At 48.1% G+C, this 24838-nt stretch overlaps 1 protein-coding gene across 52 annotated transcripts in view; it reads left to right on the top strand.

Moving 5' to 3' along the window:
- Fnbp1 (formin binding protein 1) overlaps positions 1-24838 on the top strand; it is a 115629-nt gene that overhangs the window by 28745 nt on the left and 62046 nt on the right. For all 52 annotated transcript variants that reach the window (XR_015681229.1, XR_015681228.1, XR_015681227.1 and 49 more), the window contains 3 exon segments: positions 9063-9178; positions 17519-17575; positions 18443-18590. Coding sequence is in view for 22 of the 52 variants with exons in the window: in XM_087647888.1 (XP_087504014.1) it covers positions 9063-9178; positions 17519-17575; positions 18443-18590 (321 nt within the window). In the remaining 30 variants the exon portion in view is untranslated.

Raw genomic sequence — 24838 nt, 5'->3', positions numbered from 1 at the left:
CCATGACTAAAACACACACAGCCTCTGTTACTTACTGTAAGTTTTGTGTGTGCTTGTGACTTCCATGGCCATTTCGATTGACAGGGAATTAAATTATCTACATTCTTGGCTTTTAGACAGTATAAAGGCTGAACTTTATTTTCTCTCCTTTCTTCTTCTCTCTTTTTTAAGATTTGTTTTTTATTTGTGTGTGTGTGTGTGTGTGTGTGTGTGTCTGTGTGTGTGTGTGTGTCTGTGTGTGTGTCTGTGTCTATGTGTGTGTGTGTCTGTGTCTGTGTGTGTGTCTGTGTGTGTGTGTCTTTGTGTGTGTCTGTGTGTGTCTGTGTCTGTGTGTGTGTCTGTGTCTATGTGTGTGTCTGTGTGTGTCTGTGTGCGTGTGTGTATGCCAGTGCACAGAGAATCCAGAAGAGGACATGGGATTCCCCTGGAGCTGGGGTTATAGATAGTGTGAACTGTATGACATGGTTGCTGGGAACTGAACTTAGGTCCTTTGGAAGGGCTGCAATCACTTTTAATCTCTAAGCTCTCTCTTCTCTTCCTCTCCTTCCTCCCTCTCTCTCTCTCTCTCTCTCTCTCTCTCTCTCTCTCTCTCTCTGTTCTGTCTCCCCCTCATTCCTCCCCTTCCCTCCCCTCCCCATCTTTTTATTTTTATTTATTTTTTGGGGGGGGAGCTGGGGACCAAACCCAGGGCCTTGCGCTTGCTAGGCAAGCTCTACCACTGAGCTAAATCCCCAACCCCACCCCCCATCTCTCTCTCTCTCTCTCTTTCTTTCCCTTGACAGGTACTCACTGAAGCCTAGGCTAACTCTGGATTGATTTTTACTTCTTTTTTTTTTTCCTCTCCCTAAGTGGAATGCTTGAATGCAATGGATAAACAATCCTATGTGGGCGTTTCTCGTGGCCATTTTCTGAAGGATGATTTCTATTTTTTATGGGGACAAAATACCGATCAAAGAAGAAGTCACAGTTCAATATTTCATGACAGGCTTTTGAAATTGATGTCAGTATCTCTTTCTCGAGTAATTTGTCTTCATTTTTTGTCACCGGTTGGCAGAGGTTCCGGTAGAGTAGCCTTATTTAGTTATTTATTTATTTTTTACTTTTTTAATTTTATGTGAGTACACTGTTGCTGTCTTCAGACACACCATTAGAGGGCATCGGATCCCATTACAGATGGGTGTGAGCCACCGTGTGGTTGCTGGGAATTGAACTCAGGACCTCTGGAAGAGCAGTCAGTGCTCTTAACCACTGAGCCATGTCTCCAGCCCTCCAGTAGCCTTGTGTTTCTATTATCTTGAAGCATTAACATCAACCCAATTACAGGTAAGCTCATACATATTTACAGCCTGAATATCCGTGACGTATTACAAAAGAGCATATGAAAACATATCCATGGAGAGAATACTTTCTTACAAGCCATACATAATGCCACATCCCTGTGATCCCAGCACTTGTAAGGTAGAAGCAGGTGGATTTCTGGGAGTTCAAGGCCAGCCTGGTCTATAGAGAGACCTTTTTCTCAAAATAAATGAATCCATAAACCTTTTACACTTATGTTTCTCTACTGTGTGTCCGTACACATAGAAGCTCATGTTTTGGGTGTATGTGTATTGGCATGATCCCATAATTAGTTTCTTTGAAGTTTGTGATTTTGTAAGCACACTGATACCCAGTTTATTTTATGAGGTGGTGGCGGGAGGGAATCTATCCGAGAGGCCAGAGGCTGACATTAAATGTCTTCTTCAGCTGCTCTCAAACATATTTTCTGAGACAGGCTTAATTAGCAAACCTGGTGTTTACTAGTTTAGTGACTCTGGCTGGCTGGGAGATCCTCCTGTCTCTTCCTCTCAGGGGCTGGGATCCCAAACAAGGCTTCTGAAATGGAAGATCCTAACTGGGGTCCTCAAGCCCTAAGTTTGAACAGCAAGCACTTTGCCCCCTGTGCCTTGTCTGAGCCCCCTTGTTTATTTTTGTGTATATGTAAGTATATGCGCCACGTGCCTGCTGGAGTCCTCGGGGTCAGAAGAAGGTGTCGGAGCCCTGGAAGTGGAGTTACAGGCAGTTGTGAGATGCCATGTGGGTGCTGGGAACTAAACTCAGTCCTCAGCAAGAGAAAAAAATATGTATTCTTAGCAACCGAGCCATCTCTCCAGTCCTGCCTATGGTGGATTTTTTGTTTGTTTTGTTTTGAGACCAGGGTCTCACCTATCCCAGGTTGCTCTCAAAGATGCTGTGGAACCAAGAATGGCTTTAAACTCCCGATCTTCCAACCTCCACCTCCCTAGCGCTGGGCTTGCAGGTGTGCACTGCCGCTCTTGGCTTAAATTCTTAGTTTTATGAAGTCGTGGTTGTCTTGTGAGCCTCATTCCTTACTGTACATCCGTGTAAAGCAAAACATTTGCATATTTATTTGCCTCGGACTGGTGGCTTTTCTTTCTTGGGACATAGCTCTCTCTTCTAAGACAAGCTCTTACCCAAGTGGCAGCCGCTTCCTGGCTGAATGTAGAGCGACTGGCAATACTTGTTGCTAATTGTAACATTCTGGCTTCTATGTAACAAATTAGAATACCCGGAAAGAGGAGATAGTCAATGCTAACTCAAATGCAAATAAAATTTTTTTCTTGGGGATTTAGCTCAGTGGTAGAGCGCTTAGGCAAGCGCAAGACCCTGGGTTCGGTCCCCAGCTCCGAAAAAAAGAAAAAAGAAAAAGAAAAAGAAAAAGAAGAAAAAAAATTTTTTTTCTTATGGTAGAGTAACTTCAATGTCAATACTTAACAGATCTACATATATCAAGGAAAATACTTTTTAAATGAAAATCTTTTGTGCTTGCTTTCATAAAACATAAGGAAAAGCAACTTGGGGAGGAGGGGGTTTATTTGGCTTATAAGTTATAATCAGTCACTGAGGGAAGCCAGAGCAGGAGCCAGGAGGCGGCAACTGTAGCAGAGACCTTAGAAGAATTCCTCTTGCTGACTCCTCCCCTGACTTGCTCACAGTCGCCTTTCTTATGCAACCCAGGCCTACCTGCATAGGGATAGCACTGCCCATGGTGGGCTCGGCTTTCTTCTGCCAATTAGTAATTAAATTTAAAAGCCCTACAAACGTGTCCGTAGGCCAATCTAATGGAGGTAATCCCTCTTCCCTGGGATGTCACATTGATAGCTAAAGCTAACTATGCCACCAGTGAATAATCCATAATCATGCCCAGGTGAAAAAAAAAATGACACTTTTTTAAAAAAGTGTCATTTGCAGTGTAAGGTGGACTGATGGGTTTTGTTGTGACTGTTGAGGATGGTTTGTTGCCATGGTTTGTTGCTATGACAGCAGATATCATACGGTGCCTACTCTTTGAGAAACTGTTGGTGTGGTACCCAAGGAAGCGATCCAGTTATCTGCAAAGGTCATTGAACTAATCTTCCCAGAGCTGAGGATGTGAACCAATGTATAGCCAATGCCTAGTATGCCAAGGCCATAGAGTCTACCCACAGCCTACCTCCCACCACCCCCTGCTTTAAAAAGGTAAAGACTTGGCCAGGCGCACACCTGTTATACCAGGACTTGAGCGGTTTAGAGGCGGAACTCAGAAGTTCAGCATCATTTGTGGCTAGGCCAGCTAGGCAGGCCAGCTTCCCCCAACCCGCCTCTACCTGCTGAGTGCAATTCTTCCCAGATTCACCTAGTCAAGAACGGCCACAGAAACAGAAGCAGCCTGTCTTCTGTGAAGCCACTCTTCTCACTAGGGAGTTCTGTTTAGAAAAACTACAGTTTTTAAACAGAAAAATGGTTGATCTCAGACAGCCTCCTGGATTCTGGGTAACGAGCTGCACCCCCTGGCCACATTAGGAAGGAACACATTCTTGGTAACACCACCATCCTCACTGGAGCCTGGGATATTTTTCTAAGGACCATTTACAGTGTTTGCTCACAAAGGAGTCTTTTTGAGATTTGGAATCTCTTCCCATTAAATTTTCCACATTTTAGTCAAGAATGTAAGTGGGCCGATTGGTTTTTCATCTGTTTTGAATTTTCTCCTCCGGCTGCCTTGCCCCGTGATAGTAGCAGCGGGGCGTGGTCCCTTCAGGGATGCCTCAACATCGCCCACAGAGGATGCTGCTTGGAGGCAGTAGACATTCATGTACTTGTTACTATTTAAGGCTTTGCTGTGAGCATCTTCTGTCTGTTTGGATCCCGTGCTTTGAGAAATAGCTTTACTACAGTTTGCAAAATGGTCTTGGTGACTGATAACTATTGAAAACACATTGTTGAGGTCTGGGGTGAGCTCAGCTAATCGAGCGCTTCTCTAGCCTTCACAGAGCCTGTGGTTTGATTGCTGGTACTAGCTTGGTGCTGCGTGCCTGTAATTCCATTGTGTGGGAGGTAGAGGCAGGAAGATCAGGAGTTCAGGGTCATCTTGGCTACATAGGGCGTGGTCAGCCTGGGCTATCTACCACCCTGTCTCAAAACTAAAGCCAAGGAAGCCATAACTGGTCAGTGAACTTTAAAGGGGCATGAGTTCCTTAGGGACAGGTTTCTTCTTGTTACTGTTGTTTGTTTGTTTGTTTGTTCGTTCGTTCGTTTGCAAGAACTTAAGGCTACAGAGATTGTCAGGCAGGTGTGTCAGGAGATTGTCAGCAAGACAGTGAAATCCACGAGCAGAAGCTGTGAAAAGCTTTCAGAGGTGATGGCCCTGAAGAGAAAGCTGTGGGGGTGGGGAGGGGAGAGTTGTCCTGTTCTCGCTGCTGAGGCTACAGCCATGAACTTCACCTTTTCTACCCCTGAGCTCCAGGCCTACCTAGCTCTTGATATATATCAATATATAGATATAAAGATAGATCGGTAGGTAGATAGACAGATAGACAGGTGATACAACATATTGGAGGCATGTATGTATATATACATGGGGGCATGTGTATGTATGTGTGTATGTGGTCAGAGGTCAACCTCAGCTGTTACCTTCAGAAACACCATATGGACATCTCTTTAGATACAGGGTGACTAAGCTGGCTGGGGAGTCCCAAGGATCCCTCCGTCTCCACCTACCCAGCACTGGGCACTCTGACGTGGGCGTTGTGGATCAGACGTGGGTGTTGATGCTTTCAAGGCAAGCGTGTTAACCACAGAGCCACCACTCCAGCTATTATGTTTCCTTAAATCTGGTCGATACGCAATGGAACTAGACCAGGACAGGGTCACTGACCAACAGAGCCCTTGTGAGAAGTCTTAGCCTGGGTGCTGAGAGCTCTTCATTCATGATCACCACTAGAGTTACTTGTGCATTTGCCTTTTCCGGTTGTTGACAGAAACCCGCCGTCTTGTTTACCCCTCTCATTTGCTCGGCAAGTCTCCTCTGTAGAGATAACATAAATAAATAATCTTCTGAGCGGTGTTTCTTACAGTGGAATCTGGGAGGTGGATTGAGGACAAAAAAAGTGATGAGAATTTTAAATCTTCATCCCCTGCTTTTTATGACAACATTTTAAAAGGTTGGTTGTAAGGATAAACATTTTTCACAGGGGCTATCGGAGGGTCATTTTAGGATTTTAGGGGCATAAGACTCCCTGTGTCCTAAGTTGACACTTCTTTGATCTCTGCTCCTGGCTGACTGGAAGCTAGACTAAGGCAGTTAAGCTAGACATGGTGACCATAAACCAGTAATCTCAGAATTAGCTGTCAACTTGACAGTGTCACCTGAGAAAAGAGTCTTTTGAGGGAATGCTCACACCAGATTGGCTTGTGGGCATGATTATGGGTGCCTGCTTTGACTGGTCATTGATTTGGGTGGGTCCAGCCCACTGTGGGCAGCACCATTCCCTAGGCACGTGGTCCTGGGCCACATGAGAAAGCCAGCTAAGCATGAGTCTCTGAACAAGCTGGCAAGCAGTATTCCGCCGTGGTTTCTGTTGGAGTTCCTCCTTGAATCCCTGCCTTGACTTCCTTCAAGGATGGGTTATGAGCCAGTGAGTACGCTGAATTCTATACTTTCTCCTCTCTGTTGTCTCTAGATAGGGTGTTTTATCACTGCAAAAGGAAGGAAATTAGGACACGTGACTCTGATTGACTCAAGGTTGATGTAGAGGCGAGCTTAAAGCACAGCTCAGCTCCAGCACTCAACAATGCCCATATTGTGTTTGAAAGAGATCGAATCACGCACTCGGGGAATCAAGAGACAACAGGAAGCTTTTAGAAGGGAGTGGGTATGTATTTGTGGGGTAGATTGTGGCGAGGATTGGTCTCATGGGTGCACACCTTACCTTTAGACACTCCGGGTTATATATGTTAAGTGTGTATAGCTTCCGTCGCTGTTGGCAGAGGCTCACTGTATTGGTCAGGCTGGCCTTGAAATCTCGGTTCCATGTGATCCTCCTGTCTAAGCTTTCTGAGAGGTGGGAATATAAATGTATACATCACTGTGTGCAGTCTCTTTAAAAAGATTTTATGGGGCAGGGGGAGGGGATAGGAGGCTTATGGACAGGAAACCAGGAAAGGGAATATACATTTGAAATGTAAATAAAGAAATATATCCAATAAGAAAAGACTAATGTTCCACAATGGATATTTAAATATATTTTAATTATGTCTCTAATGTTAAATAAATTCATATTTAATAAAAAATTATTTTATTTTATTGAGGGGTTGTGTGGCTTGAGACAGGGTTTCTCTGTGTAGCCCTGGCTGTCCTGGAACCCCTTCCGAAGACCAGGCTGTCCTCAAACTCAGAGACCCGCCTGCCTCTGCCTTCCAAGTGCTGGGATTAAAGGTGTGCACCACCATACCGCTGGTGGGCGATTTTATTTTTACTTATTCTTGTATGTATATGTTTGTGAGTTCGACCACATAAATAAGTGGAGGTTAGAAGCCTAAGATCCCCTGGAGTTGGACTTACACAGGACCAAGTGGATGCCGAGAACAAAGCCGGTGCTCTGCAAGAGCCGTATGTGACCTTAACCATTGAGCCATCTCAGCTCACCCTCCCCCTTTTTTGAGAAGGCATCTTATGTAGACCAGGCTGTTTTTAATTTTGCTATATAGCTGAGGATGACCCTAAGCTTCTGATCCTCCTTCCTCTACTTTGTAAGTGCTGAATTTACAGGGGTGTGGACCACACAGTTCATGAGGGGTTAGAGGTAGGAGCCAGGGCTTCCTGCGTGCTAAGGAAGCATTCTACCAACTGGGCCAGCGCTGTGTCGATGGCAGTCATAGCTCGGATGGGGCTGGAATGAACGCCTGAAGGGTGCCAGTTATATACTGCATGTCTTAAGACCTTGCATGTTTTAGAGAAATGAGGTAGGGGTTCCCGGGCACACTAGGGATGCCTAGCAGAACCGTTGAGATGGTTGGCAACCTGTGTCAGTGAAGCCCTGGAGCTGGCCAGACCCTCATTCTCTGGCCCTCTGAGGTTCCCTCTGAGGCAGCAGCACGCCTCCCATCTGACCTGGCTCGAGTCTCTTCCTGGGATGCTCTAATGCATTCTCTGGCTCTGTTCCACCACTCTCCTTCCTGGGCCAGTCCTCCCTGCTGCTCCTGTGTAGGGCTGCCCACCCCCTGGCACTCCGATCTGTGGCTGAAGCTTCAGCCCCGTCCACTTCCCGACGTCCTCCTGAGGGCTTAGTCCATCTGTGCTTGCAGACTCTGCTATGCATACCAAACCCTTTATTCACACGGCCAAACTGCACTGAGTTTTCTCCCTGTGTGGACTTTGCTTACGTGCAGGAAGCAGACTCGGACTCACCCTGGAGCCCTTCCCCCTTGCTCACATCTCCCTCAGAGTCTGCAGCCAATCTGTCACTTACAGTAGCATTTGCCAAGTGTCAGAATGGCTTCCTCCTGCTCTCATTCTCAGTCTCCTGACCTCGGTCTCCCATGATTCCAAGCAGATCTGTGGTCACGATCTTGCAAGAGCTCTCCAAATTCAAGTAGCTGGTTCTTTTTTTCTTTCTTTTTCAACGATTTATTTATTTATGTATGTGGGTACACTGTCGCTGTCTTCAGACACACAGGAAAGGGTATCAGATCTCATTATAGATGGTTGTGAGCCACCATGTGGTTGCTGGGAATTGAACTCAGAATCTTTGGAAGAGCAGTTGGTGCTCTCAACCACTGAGCCATCTCTTTAGCTCTTTCTTAAAAAGGAAAAAAAAAAATGTAGGGTGGGTGCATGTCTTTAAGCTCAGCATCCCTGAGGTAGAGGCAGGTGGATTTCTGAATTCCAAGCCCCTGGTCACTTATCAAGTTCCAGGCCAACCAAGGCTACATAGTGAGACCCTGTCTCAATAACAACAACAACCACGACCACAACAGGAACAGGAGAGGAGAAAGCCAGAGAGATGGCCCAGCAGTTAAACGCACTGGCTGCTTTTCCAGAGGACTAGGGTTCAATTCCCAGCACCCATATGACAGCTCATTACTGGCTGTAACTCTGGACCCAGGGATCTGAGACCTCCTTCGGGGTACCAGGCACACTTGGGGCACTTACACACACGCAGGCAAAGCACCCATGTACAAATATAAGAAGTCGTTTGTTTCTTATTTTATTAGATATGCGTGAGCACATTGCATGAGGGTACTTAAGGAGTCTAGAAAGGGTTTCTGATATCCAGGAGCTAGAGTTATACCTGTGGGCTGCCTGACAGGAGTGCCAGGACTCAAACTCTGGCCGCCGTCTGCTAGAGCAGCTAGTGCTCTTAACTACTGAGCCGTCTCTTCTGCCCTAGTGTGCTCGTGTGTGTGTGTGTGTGTGTGTGTGTGTGTGTGTGTGTGTGTGTGTGTGTCACCTGTCAGCTTTTGGCATCTGAGACATTTTCCTTTGTAATGGAACATTAATTATATATAGAAGAAATGTGTCTAAAAGGAGGAGAGGGCAGGGAGGCTAACTCTGGACCGTGCTCAAACCAAATTTGGTAATGTTGGTGTAAAGCTCTCAACAGACACCCGCATCCTCAGTGTCATCATGGAAAATGCTAGAGCCACTGTCCTGGATCAGAGAAAATGATGGGGAGGGTGGCTCCCTAGAACTGGAAGCCATAGAATGAGACAATAAACTCCCCCCCCCTCTCTTCAAACAGGATCAGTTTGACAACTTGGAAAAACACACACAGTGGGGAATCGACATTCTTGAGAAATACATCAAGTTCGTCAAGGAGAGAACGGAGATTGAGCTCAGCTATGCCAAACAGCTCAGGTAAGGCAGCCTGGAGAGATGGCTGAGGTGCTGCAAGTGCACAAAGGGTTCATTCCTCTTTCTATTAAAATTTTTATGACATTTATTTATTGATAGGGCAGGGGAGTATGTGCCGGGGTGTTTGTGTGAAGTAGAACATAAGCCAAGGAGTTGGTTTTCTCTCCTTCTATGGTGTGGGTCCTAGGGATTGAACTCAGATCATCAAGCTTGGCAGCAAGCCCCCCCACCCCCATCTTGCCTGCCAGAAGCAAGCACGATTTTCTGTTCTCATTTCACTGTGTGGTGGGAGGTGTGGGGGGGATGTGGGGGGTGTCTTTTCTTGTAAAGTAATATGTCACTGGAAATAGCTGTTTTTAACAGAAAATTTTTATGAAAGCAAAAATGAAAATTGCTGTTAACTTAGGTTTGTACAGTTTTCATGTGTGAGGAAAGGTCTTGTGTGACCCAGGCTAGCTTGAACTCCCTATATAGTGGAGGCTAGCCTTGACCTCCTGCCTCCTGAGAGCTGGCACTACAGGTGTGAGCCATCTCTCTGGGCTCAAGCCCTTCCTTTAGGTACTGTATTTTGCTGTGTTTTCCTTTGCTGTGGTGTGTTCTGATCTATTTGGCAGGGCTCCCCATTGAAGCCAGGGTCTTGTGCCTCTAGGTAAATAAATCCCCAACCTTACCCCAGCCTACCCCCATCACTCTGTCCTCTAGGCTCAGGTTTTTGGATTGTTTTCTTTTCTTTTTCTTTTTTTCTTTTTTTAAATTTTATTTACATTGGTTATCTGTCTCCACGTGTGTCTGTGTGAGGCTGTCAGATCCCCTGGAACTAGAAAGAAGTTGTGAGCTGCTGTGTGGGTTCTGGGATTTGAACCCTCATCCTTTGGAAGAGCAGCCAGTGCTCTTAACCACTGAGCCATCACTCCACCCCTGTTTCTGTTTTCTTTTAATGATTTTTTTTTTAAATTTTGGAGAAGTTTGGCTACCAGTAAATTTCATATTGAAATACACATTTGTAGGGGACCCCCGCTTGTCGCTTATCGGGCTCTAAATTAGCCCGGCCTCCCCAGGAGCCTCCATCCTGCTAAGTGGCTTGGAGCCTCAGAGCCTGCTGTGAGTTCCCTCGGCTGCGAGCCCCGGCCTTGATCCTTTAAGAGTCCAACTTCCTTTGCTCTGCATGGGTTGGGAGCTTCGTCTGCCCTGTGGTAGTTTGCTTATGGTCTCCATTCCCGTTTATCGTTTTTGTGTTGTGTGGATCTCCAAGGCTTTTCCGGGCTACGTCACTCGGAAGCTGACAGTTCCCATTCATGTCGGTCACTTTCTTTTTTAAATTTTAATTACATTATTTATTTATCTTGTGTGTGGAGGAGGTGGAATGCCATAGCTACATCATGTGAGGTCAGAGGACAACTCCCGGGAGTTGGTTCCCTCCACCGTGCTGGTTTCCAGGATTGATCTCAGGTGGTCAGGCTTGGCACCAGGTGCCCTTACCTACTGAGCCATCTCCCCAGCCCGGCACATTCCTGTTGGTGCATATCTGAGCCCTTTTCTTCCTTTATTGTAGGATCAGAACTGTGGTCACGGAGTAAAACTCTGCCTGGTTTTAGTAAGACTTGAACTAGTCAGTGTTGGCAGCGTGAGTGGTCCCCAGGAGCAGAATTTGGAAAGAACTGTTCTGAAGGAGATTTTAGCTAATTCCAGGCACTTGTCCCCGTCACACCAACTAAAGAGACAAGTCGAAGTAAAAAGCAGAGAAAGGAGATTCACTCGGTGTGGCCATATTGGGAAGAGAAACAAAGAAGTCAAAGGCTTCCAAGTCTGTCCTTGGGTCCTGACAGGTCATTTAAATGTAAAGCAGAGTGTGTGGGACTAAGCGGTCTTGGCCCGCCACTGGTCTCTTGATGTCTTGGCTCTAGTGCGTCCTGAACGGTGATGATAAGTTGTCAGAAGTTTGCATCATCACAATTCCAATCTGTGTGTGTGTGTGTGTGTGTGTGTGTGTGTGTGTGTGTGTGTGTGTGTAGGGTGTGGAGGATGTGTGTGTAAGTGAAGTGTGTGTGTGAAGTGTGTATGGGGGTGTGGAATATATGTGGGAGGGTGTATGAAGTGAGTGTGTGTGTGTGTGTGTGTATGGGGGTGTGGAGTATGTGTATGTGTGAAGTGTTTGTGTGTGGGGGGTCGTGGTGGAGTGTGTGTGTGGAGTACGTATGGGGAGCGTGGAATATATGTGGGGGGTAGTTGTGTGTGTATGGTGTGTGTGTGGCATATGCAATGTATGTGTGTGGTGTGTATGTGGTGTGTCTATAGTGTGTATGATGATGTATGTGTGTGCATGAGTGCATGCATGCATGTGTTTGTATGAAGTGTGTGTAGAGTGGGGGGTTGGGATATGTGTGTGTATGTGTGCACATGCCGCAGCACAAAGACAAAGGTCAAAGGCAACTCTGTGGAGTCGATTTTTTTCCTTCTACCTTTAAGCATTTTCCAGGGTTCAAACTTGGGTCACCAGACTTATGCAGTAAGCTCCATTACCCACTGAGCCATCTTGCTGGCCCCTTCCAGCCCACCTTTAGCTTTTCTGGCTGGCATTTTTAGTCCCAGCATGGAATTCCTCGGGACATTTTAGTGCCTCGAAGGCCGCTGTTTGAAAGGAATGGGACAATGGTCTGCATAATATTCCCTGTCCCTTTAAGATTATCTTAGAAATTTGTTTGGGGCATGAGATATTTTTAAATTGTTGGTAGGGCTGGGGGCAAGGGTTAGCTGGGAGAGGGCTTGTCTAAGTCACGTGGATGTCTGGGTTCCATCCCCAGCACTAGTAAAGCAAACTCCGTTTGGGCTATGAGTCCAGCACCTGATGGTGGAGGCAAGAGAATCAGAAGTTCAAAGTTATCCTCAGTGTGGTATGTAGAAGGTCATTGTTTTTGTTTAAATAAGCATCTCAGTGTGAGCTATGGACCATTCTCAGAGGGACACATCTTGTTCCCGTGGAGTAGCGAGAATACAGAAACCAACCGAGAAACTATGTTCCCTACTGACTGGGCCCAGAGCAGTTCTTTTCTCAGGCCCTGCAAGAGGCTGGGTCTCACTAGCAAAAGGCTGCTTCACAGTTAGTCCTGATCTGTTGCCACTCACAACGACGAGTTGCACGGCCTGGCTCAGAGCTTGGGAGGCTGAGCCAGGAGGATCTCTTGTGAGTTTCAGTCTAGTGGAAGGAGAACTGACTCCAGGGAGGAAGGGAGGGAGGGAAGGGGGAGGAAGCGGGGGGGGGGGGGGAGAGAGAGAGAGAGAGAGAGAGAGAGAGAGAGAGAGAGAGAGAGAGAGAGAGAGAATGTGCTACACCACAGTCTAGCCAGGGGTCTTCCATTGGCTCCCTTAGTTTTATGTCTTTGTCTCCCGTTTGCTCCTCCTGGTGCCTCAGTCCAGATGCTGGAGAGGTCTCTCTGTGACTAGAGTGGACCTAAGAGTGCTCCTGTGTCCTCCTTGGAAGCATCTTTCTCCCCCGAAGACCAAATGACAGTCTCTTGCGTTCCTCCCACCTCGCTCCTCATGCCCCTGTGTCCAGCGTCCAGTTCCTGTTTCTTTCCCTCAGTCTGCCCTGCCTCCTTGACCCCAGCTGTGTCTGGCTTTAAGCGCCTGTGGATGGAGCAATCGCTCACCCCCAGACGTATCTCTACAAGCGTCCCTCTCTCCCAGACTCCAGATACAGCTTACCTAAACTCCAAAGGATTTCTAAACAATGCCTGCCTGCAACCCCTGACCTTTCCACCTCTCCTGAGAGTGTGTAGACAGGAGCCCCAGGGCTCTCCTCACCAACACACCATCCACTCCACTGGCCATACTGACCCAGGACCAGCCACTTGTTGACTGTATGCTACCTCTGGGTCCGGGACACCGTTGTCTCTTGCCCGGATCTTTGTCCGTTGAGTGGGCTTGCCGTCCCATGTCTGCTGGCTTTCTATGAAGCAGCCGTATCAGTTCCTTGGTAACTCCCCATTTCCTTCTGATTAAGTTTCCAAAGTTCTTCTAAGGGCAGATGCCTAAAAGCCTTGCGTGCCCGGGGCCTGGGCTCTTCCCTGGTCATGCCTTTCTCCTTTAACCATGATCCCTTCATGGCCTCTGTGGGAAAGGCTGGGGCCAGTCAGAACATTTTCTCGGTGGGCGGCTTGGCCTTTTCTGAATAAACCTGTGCAGTGTGACCGTGCATCCACGCTCTGCCCAGATGCCAAACATGCCCTTTAATTATGCTCCTGTTTTGGCACTGTGGTTATCTTGCTCCTTTCTTGTTAAACGAGATAAAGCCGGGTGTTTTTAGTCAATGGCCACTGCTGTGTTTTTTACCGAGTTCATTTCCTGAGTCCGACGTTGCACATACTGTTCGTCTCAGGCTTTTCTGCCATTCAGGTTTGCATTTTTCAAGTTCATCTCTAATGTGAAATACTCTTGCGGGGGTTCAGGGGTGAGCTGTCTACTTTCTGGCGTGTTTTCATTTTTCTCCAGGCTGGGTTTTCGTCCTCCTCTCCGTCTCCTCTACCCCCCTTCTGACAGCGCCTGACAAATCTTTTTACATCGGGTGTGCTTAACCTGGGGCAGTTTGATGAATTAGCTGGGCTCACCTCCTGGTCCCCAGTGCAGGGGGTGGGGGATGGAGGGAGTCTAGTGGGACGGGGGTGGGGGTGGCGGTGGGGGTGGCGATCCTGTTCCTGATTCGCTTCATAGCCATATGATCAGGGGCACATTGTTCCCTGAGAACAACTGTAAAATGTAAGTAGCAAGAATCTCTGCCTTCTAAAGTTGGTGGGTTGCTTTTCTCACCCTTCTGACCAGATACCAGCATGTTAAACAACGAAGGGTTTGTTCTGGCCCTGGCTCGCAGTTTTAGGGGGATGCAGTCCATCATGGTGGCAGGAGCTTGAGGCAGCCTCTTCCACTGTTAGTGTAGTCAGGAAGCAAAGGGGTAAATGCTACTCACTTCCTTCTCTTCGGAGACCCCAGACCGTGGGATGGTGCTGACCCGCGCAGGGTATATCCTTCCTCCTCAACTAAACCTCTCTGAAAACACCCTCCCAGACGCACCCAGTGGTTCGTGTCTACGATGATTCTAAATCTAGTCATGTTGACTGTGAGGATTTCTGGATGCAGGGACCAAAGGAGATGAGGTTGGAAGTCTTCTGGCTGACTCCCAGCATGCTCATTGCACATCTTTTTATTCTGGTTCTCTCTGGGGCTGACCTATTGAGTTTGCTCTCCCTATAGGCCTCTGAGAATCAGCTGGGGAAGGGGTCCCGACTTAGGGATTCCGAGCTATTGCCTGTCATGAAACTCCTAGGCGTTTTGGGCTGTGGGCAGGAGAAGAAGCATGCTCCCATGGAATCCCTCGGTTTATGAGGACTTCCCCATACACACAGCTCGAGTCCTGTGGAGTGGGGACCACGGACAAGCCCACACTCTGCCCAGATCCTCAGATCCCACAGACGGGAAGGGACAGTGTAGATATTGTCAGGGCAGGTCCCCTGTCCCTGAGTGTGTCCTCTCTGTCCAGTCTGCTTCTGTCTGAGCTGGCTCAAGGCCGTGGCTTCATTTCCCTTTGTGTGGTCAGCTGGGTGGAGCGAGCGTCCATTCTAAGTTGCTTCCAAATTTTCTTCCTCCATCCCTTCTCAGAAACACCTTTCCAAGGTGTATGGGCCGAGCTGAGCATCCTGCTTCATTTGTTTATTGTCTGATAATGCAAACTTTCCTATACCCACCCCTGTGTGTGTGTGTGTGTGTGTGTGTGTGTGTGAGAGAGAGAGAGAGAGAGAGAGAGAGAGAGAGACTGAAGAGTCAGCTAGTATATGCATGTATGTGTGTTACCAGAGATTCAAACCAGGACTTCGTGTGTTAGCCAGTTTCTGTATTGACGAGCTACATCCCTGACACATATATGTGACAGGCTTTGAGCCGACTCTGTAGTCCAGGCAGGCTTTGAACTTAGGATCTACCAGTCTCTCTCATTGCAGCACTGTGCTCTGGCCAGATTCCCTTTGGTGCCTTCCATTTGCTGGGAGAGCACCCTTCACCTTCTACCCACCCTGATTCAGATGTCTCGTGGTAATTGTCCAGAAAAAGAAAAGAACAGATCCAAACATTCCTAGGCTCCACCCTAGACGTTCTGGTTCAGGGCACCTGGAAAAGGGCCCAAGTATCTGCTGCAAAAGTCCCCTGTGGTTCATAGGGTTGGCCAGATCTGAGCCAGCTGCCTCAGAAACTCATATTTTCCTCTTCTCTGTTCGTCAGTCTACCCGGAGAGCTGGTTGAGTATGGAAAACACACTGGGTTCCTCAGCAGATGCGGAAAATGTGAAGGTGGTGTTCTGAGGGATTCCCTGCGTTCATGTTTAAAAATTAATTTATTAATTAATTAGTTTAAAAAAGCTTAATACAAGGCTGGAAAGCCTGTCTCCAAGGCAAGAGGTTGGGAAGGGTTTATAGAGAAAGAACCTTGGACTTGGGCTGTGCGGATGCCTCAGTGGGTACGAGTGCCTGTTGCTCAAGCATTAGGATATGAGTTCAAATCCCTAGCCCCCACAGAAATATCTGGTCATGGCCATTCATGTCTATAATTCCAGAGCTTCAGGGAATGGAAATCAAAGGTTATGGGGCTTGCCAGCTGCCAGCCTGGGCCCGGGCTCTGTCAAGGAGACAAGGCAGAGAGAGTAGGGGAAGAGGGCACTTGCTGGCCTCTAGTCTCTGTGTGTGTTTGTGGGAGCTTGGGCATGACTACAGCACACACTTTCACTCGAGCCTTTGCTAAAAAGTGGGACATGAGTAAAAGGTGACTTTTCACGCCTGTGGTCACGCATGGCGGCACACATCTTTAGTTCCAGCAGGGAGATCTCTGTGGATTTGAGGCCAGCCTGACTACATACTGAATTCTAGAAAAAGAGTATCTTTTTTTTAGCTGGGCGTGATGGCCCAGGCCTATAATCCCGGCACTCAGGATGCTGAGGCAGGAGGATCACCACAAATTCTAGGCCACTCTGGACCACACAGAACAAGCCCTTAAATTTTGTTATTATGTATGTATTATGTGTGCATGTGTGTGTGTGCGTGCGCACGCGTGCGTGTGTGTGTGTGTGTGTGTGTGTGTGTGTGTGTCTATGCGTGTATTGCAGGGCAGCTACTGTGTGCATGTAGAGGTCAGAGGGCATCCTGTGGGAATCAGTTCTCTCTTTCCACAGTGTATGTTATCCGGCCTAGTGACCAACCTTTATCCCCTGAGCTCTCTTGACAGCCCTTATGAAGCAACATTTACCACATCTAGTCAGGCTCAGCTTCCTCCTGTTCCATTTAATATTTAAATTATTTTATGTCCAGAAAATGTGGATTTAATTTTTTTGTGGACTTAATTTTTTTGTTTTGGTTTTTTATTGGGGGGGGTTGTTTGTTTGTTTGTTTTTGTTCTGAGACAGCTTCTCTGTGCAGCCCCGTGTGTTCTAGAACTCAATCTGTAGACCAGGCTAGCCTCAAACTCATAGAGATCCACCTAAAGGCTTGTCCCACCACCACCTGGCAAATGTTTTGTTTTTTTTTTAAACCACAGTTTGAGAATTTTTATGCGAAGCGTGAACTTAGAAGTGGAGTTTTCAATTTGTAAGTTATGATTAACAAAAGGACTGGCTACTGTTTAAAACTGTGCACTAAAAATATCTGGTAGGCAGCCAAGGGGCTCTTCGGTGCTCCCTGCACACGTGCACAGAAGAATATGCTGCTAGACTCCGCCCCGCCCACCCCGACCTGGATTGCAGACCGGAGTCACCTCTGAGAGACAAGGACGAAGGGTCTTTCAGTATGACGTGCTTCTCCTTTTTTGCCCCACCCCCTTAAAACAAACGTTTACAGAAAATGTTGCTTTTGAAATGTATTTACTGGGGAATCTGGGACCTATGCACACTCCTACAGAAGAGTCTATGGGTTTAAGTATATGCATAACCTGTCATTTGTGGAACTCACAATTTTTAAACCTTTTTTTAATTTATTACTGTATATCATATGTGTGAGGATGTGTATATCATATGTGTGAGGGTGTGTATACCACAGTGTGCAGACATCGCAAGACGACTTTGTGGAGTCCCTTTTTTTCTTCCACCTTGTGGGTCCTGGGGAATCAAACTCAGGCCGTCAGGGTTGGCAGCAAGCCGCCTCTACCCTCTGAGCCATCTCACTGGCCCCATAAATGGGCTTTTAATTGTGCAACTTTATGACTTTAAAAAAAAAAAAAAACCAAACTAGTAAGGCGTGTGCGTCGTCTGTGATTCCTGATTCCCCTGTGTATTTCCAAATATGGTGACACTTCTTTCTTTCATTTTCGTCTTAGGAATCTTTCAAAGAAATACCAACCCAAGAAGAACTCGAAGGAAGAAGAGGAATACAAGTATGTCCAAAGCTGGTAGATATAGTAAGATATGTGTGTAGCCGTGGTTGTGAAGGGGGCGGCTTCCCTTGTCATATAAGTACTGTCCTGCCTTCCTGTCTGTGTTCATGAACCTGGGGGACTCAGTGAGAACCTGGAGCCTGAGCCACAGGACCCACTCCAGACTACTTCCCTTAAAGTAACCAGGGAAAGTCGTAGGAGGTCCTGCAAGCATTCACAGGCAGTGGGGGAGGCAGGGTAAGCCCTGGGGCGGTGGCTCTCAATCTTCCAATGCTATGTGACCTTTCACACGGTTCCTTGTGTTGTGGTGACCCCCCCCCCAATGTAAAACAATTCCGTTGCTACTTTGTAACTATAATTTTGCTACTGTTATGACTTGTAAATATCTGATGCAGAGTATCTGACTTGTGACCCCTGTAAAAAGGTCATTTGACACCCCCCAAGCCCCCACCTGAGGTCTTGACCCACAGATTGAAATCCACTGCCCTAGAGCCTGGGCTCCCTTCTGAGTCATCAGAAGCCCTGCTTCGCCTGTTCATCCAGCCAAGGGCCCTAACTGTCTCAGTCAGCAGTGTTGGGCCATTGTGCATGGTGGAAGGTACCGTCTTTGATGTAGGTCCCGGGCCCGGTGTACTTTGTGGACTTGGGTGGGGACCATCTCTGGTCTGAGATGAAACAGAGGCAGAGGCTGCATTTCACAGAGCCCCTGTGGCCGTGTTTGGGTTGTAACTAATTCTGAGCTCCTGTGAAATGAACCTGGCAAGATCCTCTGGGAGGCAGATACAGGGCAGACAGATTTTAATTAAATAAGGCCTGTGAGGATGGAGGGGGCCTGTCTGAGGAGGAGCCTGTGTGATCTGTCCTCAGGTACACGGCGTGTAAAGCGTTTCTTTCCACCCTGAATGAGTTGAATGACTACGCCGGGCAGCATGAGGTCATCTCCGAGAACATGACGTCACAGATCACGGTGGACCTGGTGCGCTACGTACAGGAGCTGAAGCAGGAGAGGAAATCGGTAATGCATATCGGGTGTCCTCCCCCAAGGGGTGGACCAAGGACAAGGATGTTCTCCCAGATGAGAGAACAAGGAGTGGGCTATGGTGGCTCCTAGCACCGGGGCAGATTGGGAGGGGGCAGGGCAAAACGTTTTCTGCAAGTTCGATGACCGTCACACATGCTACACAATGAGTCCCAGGCCTCCAGGGCGGCATAGTGAGATCCTGTCCTAAATCCAAAAGGTACTGCAAGCCTTAAACAGTTGAGCAGTAGAGGAAGCAGGTGGAACTCTGTGAATTCAAGGCCAGCCTGGTCCACATAAAGAATGCCAGACCAGTCAGGGTGGCACAGTGAGACCCTGTTTCAAAAGCAAACGGGCTGGAGAGAGGGTTCGTTGGCTAAGGGCACTGGCTGCTCCTGCTGAGGACCCAAGTTTGGTTCCCACATGGGGGCTCACAACCATCTCTAACTCCAGTTCTAAGGGATCCAAGGCCCTTTTCTGACTTCCTTGGGTATAAAGCATAAATATGGTATGGACATATGAATGCAGGAAAAATACTCATATACATATAAAAATAAATATAAAACAAACAAAATTAGAGCCAGGCAGGATGGCGCACGTGAAAGGTAGAGGCCGGCAGATCAGACTTACAAGGCCAGTGGGTGCGTGACGGGTGCGTGGTTGGTACGTGGGTGCTACGTGAGTTCACTTAATACCTGTTGTGGTCTATGTGTAGAGGTCAGAAGACAACATGAGTTGATTTTTTACCTGCTGAGCCATCTCATTATAGCTGGTGCCTTGTCAGTGGAGATTCTAAATAAAAGCTTCCTTGTTAGTTAGGCCTCCCACAGCATTGGCCGAGCCAAGTGTCTGTTCACAGCTCCAAGGTCCAAGGTTGGAGACCTAAGGCTGACCACATTCTCTGCTGGTCCAACCATTAGGGACTGTGTTTTCTTGTCTTGTTTATTTTGTTTATTTATTGGTTTATTGTTGTTTTCCAAGGTAGGTTTCACTGTTTAGCCCTAGCTGTCCTGAAATCCGGAGTCAGCCCAGGCCTGCTGCCCTGTTTTTGACCTTGCCTTGATCTTTGCAAAGGTTTCTCTTCCGTTTAGGGCTCCGAGTTCTCAGTTCTCGCCACTGACCCTTCTCGCCTCACAGGGTTTAGCATTTTAGCCAGCTTCCCAAACAGAAACTGCTCTCTCCCTTTTAGCAAGTATCCATTTCTGTTCAGGAGTCAGAAGATGGACAACCCATCAGAGCCGCACCCCTCCTCGTCCCTCCCCTCCAGCTGTGTGGTCCGAGGCTGGGTTCACTGGCCTGTTCAGGTTTCCTCCCTGAGAAAGCCTTTTGCTGGGGACGCCCATTCTTTAGAATGTTTCCTTCTCCCAGCGGACTTTCCCATCTGCCACACCTAAAATGCCTCTCCCTTTTTACCTTTTCTTGCTTCGAAATGTTTTGGGTTTTTGCAACAGGGTTTTTCTGTGTGTGCAGCCCTGGCTGTCCTTGAACTCACTGTGTTGACCATGCTGATCTCGAACTTGGAGATCTGCCTGCCATGCCAGCACTTTTTTTTTTTTAAAGATTTATTTATTTATTATATATGAGTACACTGTAGCTGTCTTCAGACACACCAGAAGAGGGCATCTGATCCCATTACAGATGGTTGTGAGCCACCATGTGGTTGCTGGGAATTGAACTCAGGACCTCTGGAAGAGCAGTCAGTGTTCTTAACCGCTGAGCCATCTCTCCAGCCCCATGCCAGCACTCTTAACCTCCCAGCCATCTTCCTGATTCCTTACATCATTCTTTTTGCATAGTTATTAACCATATCTAGATTTTGAGGAAGTTGGAGAAGCACTAGAGACAGAACCAGGACTGTGTGCATGCAAATCGCACGCCCCACCAGCCCTGCCCCACAGCGACGTGAGGTGTTGTGTGGAGTCGCTTGCTTACTGGTTTTTCTCCTCTGCTACTCCAGGACAGGGGTGTCCTTGCCTACCTCATCAGGCCTGCAGAAGGCGGGCATGGCGGAAGTGCAGGGGAGAAAGGAATGGCAATAGCTGGGAAATAGGAGATGTGCCCAGGGCTGGGAGTGTGCGCCATGGTGAGTGCTTTTCTAGTTCACCAGGAAGGGACCAGAGGTGTAGCTCAGTGCTGCAGACCTGCCTCTCATATACAGAGCCCTGTGTTCCATCCCCAGCATGTGTGTGTGTGTGTGTGTGTGTGTGTGTGTGTGTGTGTGTGTGTGTGTGTTAATGTCTGCTTAGCTTAAAAAGGTTTTTTTCTTTTAAGCCAGGTGGTAGTGGCACACGCCTTTAATCCCAGCACTGGGGAGTCAGAGACAGGTGTATCTCTGAGTTTGAGGCCAGCCTGGTCTATAGAGTGAGGTCAGGAGAGGGCATTGGATCCCTTGGAACAGAAGTCGTCACAGACTGACAAGATCAGCCAGCGTTCCTAACCACTGAGCCATCCTTTTGTTTAAAGGAGTGTTAGTCACCAGTAACCAGTGCAGGCCTGGCAGTCAGTTAGGAGGCTCTGCAAACACCACCGTATCTGTCGAAGGGCTCTGCAATTAGACTTAAGAACATTGTGAAATCTCTAAACAAAGGGAAGAATGCCAGCAAATCCATACTTGTGGAATTTTCATATGTGGCCTTGTGAAGCCACGTCGTCTCTCCAGTATCATGGCTACCGTTCTTTTGAGGGAATGCATAGTTCAGTGTGGTAACGTAGGCCCTTAATCCAAGCATTTGGGAGTTGAGGCAGGAGGATTACAAATTAGAGGATGGAACTGGGTATAGCAAGACACCACCTCAAATGGTGTGTGTGTGTGTGTGTGTGTGTGTGTGTGTGTGTGTGAGACTGTGGGAGCATGTGTAAGTATGTGTGTGTGTTGTGAGCATGCGTGTGTGTGTTTGAGCTTATGTGTGTTGCGAGAGTGAGCATGTGTAAGTGCACGTGTGATTGATTGCACGTGTGTGAGTGAGTGTTGTGAGAGTGAGTGTGTTTGTGAGTGGTTGTAAGAGTGAGTGTGTGAGCGTGTGTGAGGGAGAGCAGGACGGTTCTGTGGATAGTCCTTGTCCCTCAAACCTGATGCGGATGACCTTCTTTTGGTCCCCAAGATTCACACTGTAGAAGCGGAGAACTGGCTCCTGCAAGTTGTCCTCCGACCTCCACACAGGATGCTTACAACACACACACACAGTCACGAAATAAAATTGAAAAATAGTTAAACGGCCAGTGTGGAAGAACATACTTGGGAGGTTGAGGCAAGAAGATCCTGGCCTCAAGCTTGTCCTCAGCGACAGTGAGTTCGTGGCCAGCTCTGGCTGCAAGAGATCCTGGCTCAAAACAGCCCAAGCAGTGGCGCATGCCTTTAGTCCCAGCACTTGGGAGACCGGGACAGGAGGATTTCTGTGAGTTTGAGGCCAGTCTGGTCTACAGAGCAAGTTCCAAGACGTCAGGGCTACATTATAAGGTCCTGTCTCAAAAAAAAACAACAAAAAAAAAAAATCACAGACAAAACAAAAGGCTTGCAGGATTGTGTCTGTCCCATAGGTGTTTCAATACCCTAATAGTCTGGGAGATTGGTTAGCCCTTCGCCCACTCTTCCGGATGGCAACAGCTGACATTTGCTATGACTTCAGGTTAACCATCCCCGTAGGAGGTCTGGTCCACTGCTCAGGAACCTGGAGCACAGGAAGTGGCTTGTGTCTGTTGGGTCATACACGGTTCCCCTGGGCATGACACCCAGGCAGCCTGGACCTCGGGGCTAAGCATAGCGACACACATGCTTTTATTTTATCGGTGGTTTTCTAGCTTACCCACAAGGCACCTGTTGTAAGGTATCAAAGCCCCTGCTTCTACTCCAAGCCCCACAGACACCTCAGTCTGTCTTAGAAGCTGGACAGTGCTGATCCGAGGATTCTGTTTTCTCCTCCCTCTCTGACGTAGGTGTCAGGGCTTGAACTCAGGCCGGCAGGTTTACTCACTGGCTGAGCCATCTCCCCGTACTTCGTATCCTCGATTCTCCATGTAAGAAAAGGATTGTTCTCTGTGTGTTCTCTGGAAAATGGACTGTTTTCATAATCAGATGTTTAGTCTTTCATTCGTAAATTAATCTGCAGCTCCAGGACTCCAAGCCGGACCCTTGAGCAAGTTACACAAATGCTCTAAGCTGCGAGTTCAGCTTTTTGTTTGCTTTTTGCTTAAGTACTTTTCATTGTTGCGCTGATCTGTGGGCTTACTGGTTTTAACTGGTTTACATTAAACACTTCTTCTGTCAGCTCTTTCTAGCACTTTGTTTTGAGTCAGGGTTTTTCTGTGTTCCCGGCTATCCTGGAATTTAGGATGAAGCTAAAGGGGGCTTTGTAGAGCTCCAGCCTCTGAAGCTCTTTTCCTATGCACTCGAAGTGAGATTACCTTCCCACTCCCAACTGAATTCCCAGAAGTGAAACAAGCTTAACGCCCGCATTCTCTCAGGTCCTGGTTTATGACCCTAGGTCAGCCTCTTATCATTTAGTACATTTATGGTCTCCAGCAGATTACCAGTCAGTTCCCCAGAATCTCTGCAACCTGCGTGGCTGAGACCTGGACTGACTTATCTGAGGTCCAGGTCATTGAGGAGGTGACAGAGAGCACCGCCAATGACGTTAAGACAGTGAAGGGACTCACTGGAGTTTTAGAGGCTGGCAGAGCTCCACTTTTGTACCCACCTGGGGTCCATCACAGTGAAACCCACTAATCTCAGAGGCTGGAGCATAGTCTTTCTAGAGACTGGGGAGCCCAGATGGTCTTGCCAGCCTGTGCAGAGCAGAGCGCCAGGCACACATCTCTGTGTGGCTGGCGAATCTGCTTCAGCCGTCACCGGACCCTGAGCTTTGCTCTTCACCAGGAACTAACAAGGAAGTTGTAGAGGAAACAATTACCCATGCCCTTGGTGGCACTTGAAGCTTTCACAAGCCTTGGCGTTCACCTGCTGACTGGTTAGTTTGTTTTGAGGCAGGGTCTTTTACAGTCCAGGCTGGCTGTGAGGTCACTATGTAGCCAGAGGTACACCCGATCCTGCCCGTACAGCCCGAGAGCCAGGATGGTAAGCGAGTACTGGCTCACCCCATTTATAGGGTGTAGGGATGGAATCCAGGCCCACTGAGCCATCTCCATGACATGGACCAAGAGTTTAACTTCATTGTTCATGGGGCAACAGGCTTCCTTCCTTGACAGCAGAATGTTTATATTTTCTTTTTGACTTCATGTGCTGGAAATACAAACCAGGACTTTCTCTCTCTCTCTCTCTCTCTCTCTCTCTCTCTCTCTCTCTCTCTCTCTCTCTCTCTTCCTCTCTCTCCCATTTCCCCCCCTCACTGACAATACTAGGGATTGAACCTAGGACCTCAGGCATACTGGCCAAGTGCTCTACTGAGCTAGAGCCCCAGCCCCTCCATCTCTTACCTACCCAGCCCTGGTGAGCCAGTAACTGCCCTGAGCTCAGATTTTCTCCATTCATCAGCCCTGTCGCCCAGGACCCCGTGTGTCATCATCTGTCACCTAGAGGATGGCACAGTGTCTCCTCACTCAGCTCTGGGCTTCCATGCTTGCCCGGGCGTCAGTGAACCAACTGTCTAGCTCAGTGTCTCAGTAACTTCCAGGCCTGCCCCACCCCCGCTCGCTCCTCGTTGTCCACTCACCTGCCTGTCTTTCCCATAAGGCCGATCCAAGAGTGTTGCTACTCTTCTAGAGGTTCCGACAGTTACGCTTACCTGACTGTGGAAAGCATCCAAGGCCAAGGCCCAATCTCCCTCCTTTTCCCTTCCCTCAGTCTCAGAGTGTGTGCAAGCAAGGTGCTGCAGAGGAAGGTCTGGTCCCTCCCACCCCAACCCCACCTTTGCGGTTCAGTCCTGTGTTCCAGCAGTGGTGTCCCAGACTGCCCTTCTCTCAAACCCTCCTTCTCTGCTCCCTTATTCTGTCCTGGACTCAATGAACTCCACTGGTACTCTGGCATCACGTTGTATACCTCGTTCATACCTCACGTATCCCACGGGCACCTGGGCCTACATGTATCCTCTACTGGGTGATGGGATTAAATCAAACCATTCAGCCGTGCTGAAGGCCCTGGAGGGTTCTCCTCTCCAATCTGGCTCTCCCTTAAACCCAGGGGGCGGGAGTTTGCAGGGGAAGGGCAAAGGGGCAGTGAGAGAAGCCAAGCCAGGAAAGCCTGCGGTGTCCGGTGTCCACAGTGCTGTGGGAGGGTAGGCAGAGGAGCGTGA

Source organism: Rattus norvegicus, chromosome 3 (assembly GCF_021556685.1).
Source record: "Rattus norvegicus strain SHRSP/BbbUtx chromosome 3, alternate assembly SHRSP_T2T, whole genome shotgun sequence".
Taxonomy (NCBI): domain Eukaryota; kingdom Metazoa; phylum Chordata; class Mammalia; order Rodentia; family Muridae; genus Rattus; species Rattus norvegicus.
Note: the sequence above shows the minus strand (reverse complement) of the source record. Positions and strands in the feature narration are given on the sequence as shown.